The sequence below is a fragment of the Paramormyrops kingsleyae genome, chromosome 22 (genome assembly GCF_048594095.1).
Source record: "Paramormyrops kingsleyae isolate MSU_618 chromosome 22, PKINGS_0.4, whole genome shotgun sequence".
Lineage (NCBI taxonomy): Eukaryota > Metazoa > Chordata > Actinopteri > Osteoglossiformes > Mormyridae > Paramormyrops > Paramormyrops kingsleyae.
In genome coordinates, this window is record NC_132818.1 from 987,069 (window position 1) to 999,081 (window position 12,013).

The 12,013-nt window shown below is 43.4% G+C and overlaps 1 protein-coding gene across 1 annotated transcript in view; it reads left to right on the forward strand.

The window, feature by feature from the left end:
* ttyh3a (tweety family member 3a) overlaps positions 1-3,997 on the forward strand; it is a 59,633-nt gene extending 55,636 nt beyond the window's left edge. The window contains exon 14 of the mRNA XM_072704835.1: positions 1,136-3,997. Within this exon, the coding sequence (XP_072560936.1) occupies positions 1,136-1,210 (75 nt within the window). The 3' untranslated portion in view covers positions 1,211-3,997. The remainder of the gene's footprint in view (positions 1-1,135) is intronic.
* The last annotated feature ends 8,016 nt before the right edge of the window (positions 3,998-12,013 follow it).

Consider the following 12,013-nt stretch of genomic DNA (forward strand, 5'->3'; position numbering starts at 1 on the left):
AACATCTTTACAATAAATACTAAAAATCATAAGTTGGCTGCTTCAAAAGATATTGCATTAAATCCATCCAGTTATTCTATTAAAATTCTAATTAAGACTGAATGAACTTCGTAATTCTCCAGTAAAATAAGATGGGTGAGCCATCCATTAAGATTGCAGCCCTTCTTCGTTTCATTCGTTCACTGTGAGAATTGAGCGTTTCCATGAGAATCCCAGCTTGAAGCGATGGGTACTGACATAAACCTCACCTCCTGCCAGATTGCAGCGTTTCTTACACTCAGCTTGGGGGCGTCTGATCCACCTAAATGGCTCCACCGGGCTCTACGGCATGTAGGATGGGACAGTTTTTGTCCCGGACCCATCAAAATTTAGGGTTTGCATTTACGGTGGCTGAACATGCATCTTGAAGTTCTGCTCATATCTCACATATGTAAATCTGATTTGTGCACTTTGTGTCTTTAATAAACTGTACCAGAAGCATAGCTTAAACGTCAATGTGAGCACTAGCAGAACTCCGGAAGGAATTGCTGCCGCTGTTAATGGAGGCTCGGTGTAGGATTCTTGCAGGCGGACAGGCTGACCATGAAACTAGGAAGGAACGTTACTCTGGTGGTTATGGAGGCGAAGGTTGCCTCGTATCCTCAACAGGCTGTCCAGATGATCCAGAGTGTGTGTTTGTGTTTTTCCACGTCTGTCTGTGTGAGCTGTGGAGTTTACACTCCGCTCAGTACCCTCTGCTGCCCCCTACTGGTATTCCACTATAAGCACTATTTTTAAGCTCCATAAATTATTGCTCTGAAATCGGAATGTCACAGCATTTCTGTGTTTCCAGACCCCTGCATAATAAAGAAAAATGGCTATTAGTTGGTTATTATTGCAGTTACAAAAAGATATAACAGCATCTTCAGTATAATACTTGAAGTAGCTAAATAAAGTCGTCTTATTTATTTATGACCAAAAAAATAACAATACAACTTTTTCTTCGCTTCACTATAATTTCTTAAATATAATTATCAGGTGCAGAAGGCTGACTGTCATCTGTATATCAATCCATAGCACAGAAGAAATCCAGTGTAGTAGTAAGTAGTGTGAACCTGTTCTCACTGTTTCTCTCTCTCTCTGGCCTGGTCTGCAGTACACATCAAGCATGAGGGCGAAATACCTGGCCACCAGTCGGCCAGAGCACACCGCCAGCTCCACCTCCCACTAAAGCGGCCTGCTCCAGATCACCGGCCCCCCAGCTTCCCCATCCCAGCCGCTCCCCAAAACGCGTAGGCACGCGTGGCCCCCTCCATCACTGCCCTCACCATTGATGCAGTACAGCTTTCCGCTACTTGTTTCTGCTTTTTTTTTTTTTTTTTTTTTTTTCGTTTTTGACCTGAAATCCATCAGCTATTTTAAACGCCGAGCCATTTTCCATCTTGGATGTGAGCTTGAAATAACAAACCAAGTGAAATATGTCGTGTAAATAATGCTCTTGAAACGATAATGTTGTCGTAACTTCATCGTGACGTCTCCCTTCAGGATCAGACCCTGGCCATTCCCACCCTTACAGCAATTTCCTTTCTTTTTCTTAGTAAATCCAGGTGTGGGGGGGGGGGGGGGGGCTCACAGGTCACCTCTGAGTCAGCAGTGTGTTTCAAAGACGTGCCTGAGTATGGTGCTAGGCTAGCTGGCCTTTTTTTTACCTTTTCCCCCTCATGTTTTGCACCCTCATTTCTTTTACCCGTTGAGCAAGAAAATTCTTCAAATTTTTTTTCTTTTTCTTTTTTTGTGTCTACTTACTAACTTTACAGCCAACCTCCTAGCTTTGTGTGGGTTAAATTTTTAGATATTAGCATGAATCTGAAGCTCCCAGCTGGGCACAGCTCACGTTTTTAAACAACTAAGGGGCAATTTAGTCCAATTTTACGATTCCTGCAGGCGGTGCCATTCAATCTCTTGTATTTTTGTATCTTTGGCTTATTATTTTCAGCTGATCCGTATCATGTTTATGCTGCCAAATGGGTTCCATTCAATGTGAAGTTTCAGCTGTCTACAGAGGGGTTGAGGGATGTGGGCCTGATAAGACTTCAGGATGGGTGGGGGAGTGGCGTGCTTGGAAGCTGGTTAGCCACAGCCTGCTGAGCCATTGTGGACTTTCTGAAGGGTACGATTATGGGTGTGGTTTTCTGGGGTCATTCTGCATGAACGCTTCTACGCAACAAGAAGTGCTAATGTCAGAAGACTGGGAGCTGGAAGAGAATGATGCGCTATCCCTTTGTTGTAAATGGGACTCCAGGTTGACTTTTTGGCATCTCCTCCTACACACCAGCCCACATATGCATCCTTGAGAAGCGTACGCTGCCACAGTGGTGTTTCCGGATCACTGATCATTGGCCTGCTCTATCCTGCCCACTGATACAAGTGCCCCCCCATCCCCCCTTGTGGTGGACTTGTGTAACTGCAGCCTTGTGTTTTGGTGGGTTTCAGTGCCCTCTGACTCCGCTTGAGGTGCGGGGAGTGTGAACTGCACTTGGGCGAATCCTTGGCCTTTTTCCATTGTTGCACACTTAAGTACAAGTAGAAAAATGGAATCACCTTTGTTTCTTTTAACACCAACCCCCCCCCCCCCCGAACCTCCCATGAAGTTCAATCTGGTGCTTTATACATGAAATGTAACAAAACATTTTTTTTTGTTGCTTTTTTTAGGTTTTAATTTGTTTGTTTTTATATATATCGTGTGTGTGTCGAAAGCACAGGTTCTCTGTTCTGACCTGGCCTTGTATTGTGGCCCATGCAGTCTCTCCGCGTCAGTTTCTGCACCCTGCACCACAACACACAAGCATACACAAGTCAATCACACGACCGAAGATCGTCTTGTAGTTTTGTTTTAATATTACTGCTCACATTACCTTGAATTAACTTTTCACTTCCCAAAATCCCTAGCAACCTCACCCATAGCCCTCTGCCCTCTTCCCCATGACCAGCCCCCCCCCAGCATCTCCAATCCGATTGGATCCCATTATGCCACATCCCCATGTTTTGGCCCCACACTTTCTAATTAGTGTCCCGACACATGGCCCAGGTCAAGTGACCTTTGATGGGTGTAAACATTAGAGCGAATGGAGGGAGGGGAGATGCCAGCTGTGCTGTGCTGATTGGTTACTCTCCCACTAGGGTGCGGGTGATTGGACAAAGCAGCAGGTAAGGTCTGCATAGTAGTACAGCGTCACGACTGGCACTCATTTAACTGCCCTTCCTGATGGACATTTTTTTTTTTTTTTGGTGAGTTAGCTGGTGGTTACTTTTTAAGCAGAAATTTTCACTTTCCAAACTCTCAATAGGTGAGATGAATTGTCATTGTGATCAGAGAAGCAGGGTTTGAGTACTGGAGGACCGTTTGGGTTTGTTTGTCCGCAAGCAAGGGAGAGAATCCTATAAACTGTGCCAATCGCCAAAAATGACGAGTCCTCATTCCCCTTGAAGTGTCTTATGCCTTTCTTTTGTATATGTACATAACCAAAACAGGCCCCTGCAGTCTCTCAGCCCCGTTTTAAATGCAGTGTTTTATTTTCTGTGTGGAAGAACAATTTCTCCTTAGAGTGATAAGAACCTAGTTTTGCAGTACTAACGTTTTTCCATTCATATCTTCAAAGTATCTACAGTGTAATGTCTGCACGACAAAGTAATGAATTCCATAAAACAATGAAAAGCCTTTGTAAAATAGTTTTTAAACAGGTACCTTTTCCTTGTTTTAATCTTTTTTTCCCCTCAAACCTCATGTACCCCATTGCCTGTTTAGTTTTAGGCGATCAACTTTTTTGTTTCTTAATTGTGAATAAATACATTCTGGTCTTGCATCACTGTTTTGATAAACAATATATATTGCTGTAGAATTTTTTTTTTTCTGTTGTTCCTATACAATTACTAAAATATTGTACATGTTAAACCTGTGGTTCATTGAGCTTGAATTCAATGTTTTAAAATGAAATTAAAGTTACCCTTCATAGATGAATATCACTTGGCCCCTTAGTGTGTTATGCATACTTTTCTGTTTGTTTTCTTGAGGTTCAGCTTCTAAATGGTTTTATAAACGCTTTTGTTTCTATTTACGGTAAAAAAAAAAAAAAAAGTAGTCTAAGTTTATACATTTTATTCTTTGTATACATTATGCGTATATGGATTTTCAGTGTCATGAAGTGTCATGAAGATATGCAGATTCCAATGTTTAATTTCACGTATGAACAACATAATCTGCTATTACTTTTAAATGCAAAACATTGAGCAAAGAAATTAAAATGTAATCTTATTTAAATACTGAGATTAAGGTAACACTACTTGGGGGGACATGAATAACTTAACAGTAACTGAGTTGCTACCGAAGGACAAATCATGAACTAATATTGTTGCTACTTGAGATTAATCACAATTAATGAACAAACATGAGATCAGTATTTCGCTTATTATTCATTACTTGTTCCTTCAGTAGATCACAAAGGTTTTCAGAATTAACAGGTATAGTAACAAATAGTAAATGCTTGAGAGGCATCATTAATGATGAGCGGACATCAATATGTAACTAAGACTTTGTGGGTAATTAATGCAAAAATAATAGCATAATACTATATCTGTGCTCCCTCGGGTAAAGTGGTAATAATCATAAGGCAAATTTTCAGTTAAATTTACAATGTGCTTTTTTTGGGTAAATATTGCTTTTAATAGAGTAATAAAAGGTTTTTTCCTTCTCCCTCACACATCACACAGCCAAAGCAGCTGACTGGCGTAATTAAATTCTACAGAAATGTTACGTTTTGACGAGTTTGTCAAACACATCCGTGAAAAATTGGTCTTGTTGCTAAATAACCACTAGATGGCGATATTGCCGCGAATTTCGTATGCAGTATCCCCGTTTTAAGATGAAGTGATGATTCCTGAAATTAGATTAGACATGTAGTAATTGCAGTGTGGCTGCATTATTATTATTATTATTATTATTATTATTATTGCTTGTTCCTCAGGACAGTGTTTCTCAGCCCGGTCCTCGGGGACCCCCAGACAGTCCACGTTTTTGGTTCTGCTCCAGGTGTGAGACGAAAGCTTCATTTATGCATCACATTGGGTGGCAGGGTGGGGCAGGGCAGGGTGAGGCCATGACCCTGACCCCTTATGACCCCCCCAGTGCTGTCAGGCAGTGAAGGTGTGTTGGAATCTTCTGAGGGTTTCCTGCATAGTTGTTTAACTGTCCCCCAAATATTGAGAGACTGCAGTGTCCTGGGGTCTGCAGAGGCCAAAGATCACTAAGCAGTTTGTACCCCAATGCCACCTTTAAAAAAAAAAAAAAAAAAAAGTGCCACAAGCCTTGCTTGCTAGTTTATGATTTTTTATTTTTTTTAAACTGATTGGTTACTTCTCTGTAAGACTTTATGAAAATGGTGGTGTGCAATAGCATTTGATAGTCTGCACTGCAATGCTATTATTCTATGACTTGGAAGTTACGTTTAACACTTAGGGTGGTCCGGTCTCCTCCCTTGGTATTACAACCACATGCATTATGTGAGGCAGTTGTGTTTTTTTGTTTTCCTTTTCACTGCTGATGCTGAAATAACTGGTGCAAATTCTTTTAGGATTTTGACTGACTTTGTTGTAGGTCTTGTACCAACCTGTGTAAAAGTTTTAATTTACGAACATTTTTTTTTAACTACTTATGCTGGTCAGGGTAACCTAGACTTTATGGCAACCTAGGGTACAATGTTGGCACACACCCTAGACCACATGGCATGCCCCAGAGTACATAAATGCTTAATCGAACCCCAAAGGCTATATATAGATGCTAGTTAGCTACATGTGATTCAATAGTATGATTCAAATCCGCAGCCCTATAGATGGGAGCCAACAGCACAACCCACTGAGTCAGCATGCTAGCCCTTGGTGAGCCAGCATGCTATCCGTAGGTGAATGCATGTTGTTTTCTTATTGGGAATCATATTGCTACTGGTTCCTTTTGCAGACCACGTATCTGCCCGGGTGTCCAACCCCACAGGAAGTGAGTGGAGCTTGTGGGCTTTGAATTTGTTGGCTGTCTTTGTTCCCGTAGCTCAGGAAGAAACAGCTGCCAGATGGGCAGCGCCTGAGGAGCTTTGAGAGAGAGAGCTTGATGGGAGCCAGGAGACAGGCGCCATCTTGATGTCCGTTTTGAGCTGCATCACGGAATCCAGGCCACTAAGGTAGTTACTGTGAAGGACTTTGGCTTTGAAGGATTCCTTAGACAGGTCTGCTTCTTCAGACCTTGGCCACAGTATGGGGGGGGGGGGTGATCCACAGCATTTACAGGCTCAGTATCAGAAGCTGGCTCCTCCAGTTTTGGGCTCCAGAAAGAGAGTGAGTCAGAAGTTATTGCTTTGTGTTTTTGTGAACTTCTTAAAAAGTACTGGGCACTGGCGCTTCTTCCCAACAATCTATATCCATGGTTAGCTCTGTTTTTTTTTATTTTTTAACCACGCTAAAGAAAGTCAACAGAAGATTCTTGATCAGAGAAACCGCTTTGCCATGTAGTCTGGCCATTGAGAGTGGCTGGTTTCCATGAGCAAGCAGAACAACAACTGTAAAAAGCATTTACCACTAGACTGCTTCCCACAATGGACAGAATGGCCTGTAAATGACAGAGCCTGGTCATACAGGCTGTTTTTCCCTCCATGCTGCCTCGTCCACATCCCACATCCCGCAAAGACTCCAGAGCAAACCTCGCATGACTTGTGGTCCTGAGAACCGCTGTTCCTTTGTTTACCTCGTAGTTGCCTCTTTTCAGTGTCAGTTACATGTTTCCTAACTGAAGCTCACTGCTGTTACTTTAGAATCCGTATGTGGTTGGACAGACTTTTAACCAACTAACATCGAGTTGAGGGGGTTCGGGCATCTATGTGGGATGCCCCCCTGGGGAGGTGTTTCGGGTTTGTCCAACGAGGAGGAGACCCCAGGACAGACCCAGGACACACTGGAGAGATTGTGTCTCGGATGGCTTGGGATCACCTTGGGATTCTCCCAGAAGAGCTGGAAAGGCTGGCTGGGGAGAGGGAGGTCTGGTCGTCCCTGTTTAGGCTGCTGCCCCCAAGACCTGACCCCAGATGAGATGGATGGATGGATGAAATTTACATCCTGATGACTACAGACAATACCTTTCTTTTGCTGGCAAACTAATCCCCATCAGTCCTTCCAGGTTAAGGTACAGGTGATCGAACGGGATGTACCCTCTTCACAATGGTCAGAAAGGGTCTTGGTCAGATGCAAAGATGTTAGAAAAGCACTCACCCCTTTAATGCAAATCCATTCTCACTTCTGGAGGCCACAAACAGCAGCAAGTAGGTGGTTGTAGAAAGATTACTTGGTGAAATGCCAAAGCAGGATCCCAGAACTTCGGGGTAGGAGGTGGATTGCTTACAGCCTCCATAAGTGCTGTGAAGTGTCATGTCTATAGTCTAACATTCAGTTAGAGTTGGATAATCTTCTCCTGGGTTCACAAGCCACCTGGATGGATGAAGATAATACATAAAGACATTTGTGCAGACCTATGCCTGAAAGATGTCAGTCAGACTTTAATCAATGTACGTGCCAAGAAGAACTGACCTGGAACAGCAGTCGATAAGGGTGCAGACAATTCCAGGTGAGATTTTTCTGGCTGGCTGTGCAGTTTCTGTAGGATGTTGATGTTGATGTCTCCCCACGGCATGTCATCTCCTGGCATCCGCCCTGGCATTGGCATCACCAGGCACTAACCCATTCGAGTCCTGCTCAGACTGGTGAACCAGGCCTGTGAAAACATGTCAGCATGAAAGAGTGGAAGAATATAACCGGCAACTTGGGAGGCAGCTGTCAGGGTCACACGGGGAGCATCTACCTCCAGGATTCAGGCCGGCCACTCAGTCCACATACGAAAGGGCCCAGAAGCTGGACAAGGATGTATGTGAGATGGTATGAATAATAATCAGTCCTGAGCCTGAGCAAGCATGGTTTGCATGTTAGCTTGGTGCTGTCCCTTAGAAAACCACACCCATTATTATGTGTTAACTGGTTAAAGTACAGAGCCATATAACTAGGCTGCTACTTAAAATCCCACCAAGGGAAGTCGGGGGTAAGAGTGGAAAGAATGAAGGGCTAGTTGCAGAATTGTACTGTGGGGGATTATCATAAATGCACTGCTTTTGTAGATTTTAATCTTGGTCATATGAACATGAGGCATGAGAGTGTTTAAAAAATGACATACCCCACCCCTAACCTTAACTCCCCCCCCGAATAACTCAACAAGCACCGCCTCAGACTGATGAATGCTACCGTTAAACTAAGGCTATCGATGCGCGATTAACATGAAGGAGCTGATGATGTGTGACCTCTGGAAGGTGAGGTACCTCCCAGCCCATCCAACACGGTGACCTCGAAGACCCATCCTAGTGCCGTCCTCCAATACAGCCAGTTCAGGCACTGATGGTTTGGCTTTGCATCTGCTTTACATCTCCTGAAAATGTGATATTGACTACTTGATTTTTGTTTTTTTTTCTTGGTTCTTGAAATCATTCGTGAGTCATGTTATGGTCCATGTTCACCACTCAGCCTGATATTTGTCACTTGATATTCCCAAAAAATTGCACAGGGCTTAAAAACGGGAACAGGGCCCTTTTAAGCGGCGTTTCAGAGTATCCAGCAAATCTCCTGGTCCCACTGTCATTCTGGGTATAGTCTCTGCATTATTTTTTGCTTCTTGAAGTAATTCCCATTTCTCCACATTCTCTTATATGTGGTTTCACATTCAGAAGGTGCAGAAGTGCATGAACTGCCAGGCGAAGGTTCCAAAAAAAACTTTGAGAAGCACAGGCAGCTGTTACTCCAGCCCTGGGATTCATTGTATGGGTAAGATAAAGATAAACATCTTGCATAGCTTGTTAGATGAAAATGAATATTTATTTTCCTTTGTTAAAAACAAATGTATTTAATTGTCTGCATTTTGTACTCAAACTTTTTTTTTTTTTTTTAAAAAGGAAAGCTAGAAACACTTTCTTTTTTTTTTTGTTTAGTGCAGAAATATTTATGAATACAAGACATGATTGTGATAAACAATCATGCTTCCTATTTATGTATATGAGCTGCTATGTATATTTATGAATCTTCAGTAATATCGAAAGTCGAGATCATTAAAGCTAGATAGATGCTAATCCTGTTGCGCGTTTAATAGATTTAGAATCAGGATGTATCAAACGCAGTTCACAAATAAGTCTTAAAGCAGCGAAGACAGTCTGAAAGTAGTATTTAGAAATGAGCACAAGAGCCCACACATCTTACACCATATTAATGTAGCAGCGAGTCATCTGGGAAATTTTTGTTGTTAAAATGGACTTTGGTGTACTGGGCTTAAAATGAACAAAAATAGACATTGGGCTTTAATGCGGGTAATCCTTCTGTGGCCAAGAGCCAGATGGACCTCAGAAATGCTGTTTACATCATAGGCTCATCTAATTCGTTTTGGTTGCAATTAAATTTCCGGCTTGCTTGGTTTTATTTCATGTTGTTTCTGGGGCACGTTTTATTGTGGGTTTTTGTCTTCCCCCTTCTATGGGAAGATGCACAGAGTGATATTTGTATAGGTATTTTGCGGCTTAATCAGCAGCAGAGTATGTTTCTTGGGAATAGCAAAACAAAAGCTTAACTGCGACCAGGCTTCTGTACTCCACCGCAGAGGGTGTGAGGAGGAATTCAGGGCTGTTCAGTTGTTCCAAAGATGTCGAAGAGCAATTTTTGACTCTTCACTGGGGTATGCATACAAAGAGCCTCCTACGGAAGCCCTTTTCCTTTTAGGCGTTATCCCGTATCCGGCTGTCAGGAAATTCAATTTGCACGGGCATCGCGGCAAAACCACTGCAGCTCCTCAAAGCAGGTCCCTGCTGCCTTCGCTAATGCTCTGTTTTCCCACAGGGGGCTCTAGATCCACTGAAGCTCGTTCTTTGAAGTCTCTAAAACCCTCGGGACCCGGGGCTAGGAGCACGAGTCCCTGAGATGTCAGTCTTCACACCTCAGCCTGTGAGGAAGGACAAGCAGCTGTCGCTCCCAGCCATGGACCTTCACCTTGCGCACAGCTCACCCTGCCCCCAGCCTCACATGGGCATCGCTGTGGTGTGAGAAGTGAGACCCTGAATTTCATGGTTGGTCAGGCTCGAACCGTGCCAACGAAAACTGCCGAATTAACCGAGGCACACTGCGTGGATCGGTCAGGAATGTCCAGCACGCAAGTTTTTCCCAGTGAAGTTCAGAAGACTCCCTTCTGCAGTCCTGAGACTGGAAGGACGATGCTGCCGCAATTTAGAGGAGATTATTGCAAATACCCAGACACTTACTTCATAGCCTGGTCATTACTGTGTTGTGTGCAGGGCTGTAGTACCAGTAAACAGCAGGTGCGGTCAACATATAGAGTACATATACAGTATGAAGACCTCATCTTAGTTTTGCTTCCAGGGTCGCTGTTCTGTTTGACCCAGGTTATCCAAGACCTTGCTTATAGGGCACCCTGTCCAGCACTGTAGCAGTGGTGAGGAATAGACTTGGAACTGCTTATTAGAAATTCCCTAATGAAAATGCCTTCCAAAGAAACTCGCTGAGTTTTAGTGAAGAACTGAAGTCTGAGTTCAGTCTCCGTTGACTTAGACAGTAGATGAGCTTAATGGGCAATCGCCTGACGCCACTCCCCACGGCGGCTCCTTTAAACTGCACTTTTGCGCCAACGTGCAACTTGTTACTTACGTCATTCCAAGCCTGTCTTGACAGCGGCTGGTTTGCACTTTGGTCCATATACAGACACAGAAGTCGATACCTGCTCGAGGACGGTGTCTCTTTGCAGACAGGAAGTTCTCCAGTTGCACTTTCCGCAGTGTCACCACCTCCTCTTTTTTGAGACCTATAAACGCCTTCACGTTGTTTCATGCCGACATTCACTTTCTACAGTCAGAATACTCTCCAGCTTAATATGTGCGTTCCTTCGACACCTTTCTTGGTATCCTGCCCCCTGCACCCTCCACTTTGCAAGATTTGGTCACCCTACTTTGGGTAAATTCGCTACGGCTGCCTTTTTGCTTTCTTAAAACACTGAGGTACTCTCAGGTACACACTGAGAGTTCACTTGGGATCAAAAAAATGCTAGAGGGCACTTTTAATCTGTAGTTCATCTTTTTTCTTAGAAATGTATAATAATCAGATGAGTCATAAGCAGACATGCACAACATGTACGCTTCTGTCAATGATTCCCTTTTATCAGCTTCCTTAGTGCAGCCTGATAGGTCACCTTAACTGCTGCTTTCCAAATCCTCCGTGGAAGTTTAACCCTGAGTCATATTGCTGTAGCATTAGCTTAGCATTTTGAGATTTTTTTTTTTTGTGCTTTAATATACACTCACCTAAAGGATTATTAGGAACACCTGTTCAATTTCTCATTAATGCAATTATCTAATCAACCAATCACATGGCAGTTGCTTCAATGCATTTAGGGGTGTGGTCCTGGTCAAGACAATCTCCTGAACTCCAAACTGAATGTCAGAATGGGAAAGAAAGGTGATTTAAGCAATTTTGAGCGTGGCATGGTTGTTGGTGCCAGACGGGCCGGTCTGAGTATTTCACAATCTGCTCAGTTACTGGGATTTTCACGCACAACCATTTCTAGGGTTTACAAAGAATGGTGTGCAAAGGGAAAAACATCCAGTATGTGGCAGTCCTGTGGGCGAAAATGCCTTGTTGATGCTAGAGGTCAGAGGAGAATGGGCCGACTGATTCAAGCTGATAGAAGAGCAATTTTGACTGAAATAACCACTCGTTACAACCGAGGTATGCAGCAAAGCATTTGTGAAGCCACAACACGCACAACCTTGAGGCGGATGGGCTACAACAGCAGAAGACCCCACCGGGTACCACTCATCTCCACTACAAATAGGAAAAAGAGGCTACAATTTGCACGAGCTCACCAAAATTGGGCAGTTGAAGACTGGAAAAATGTTGCCTGGTC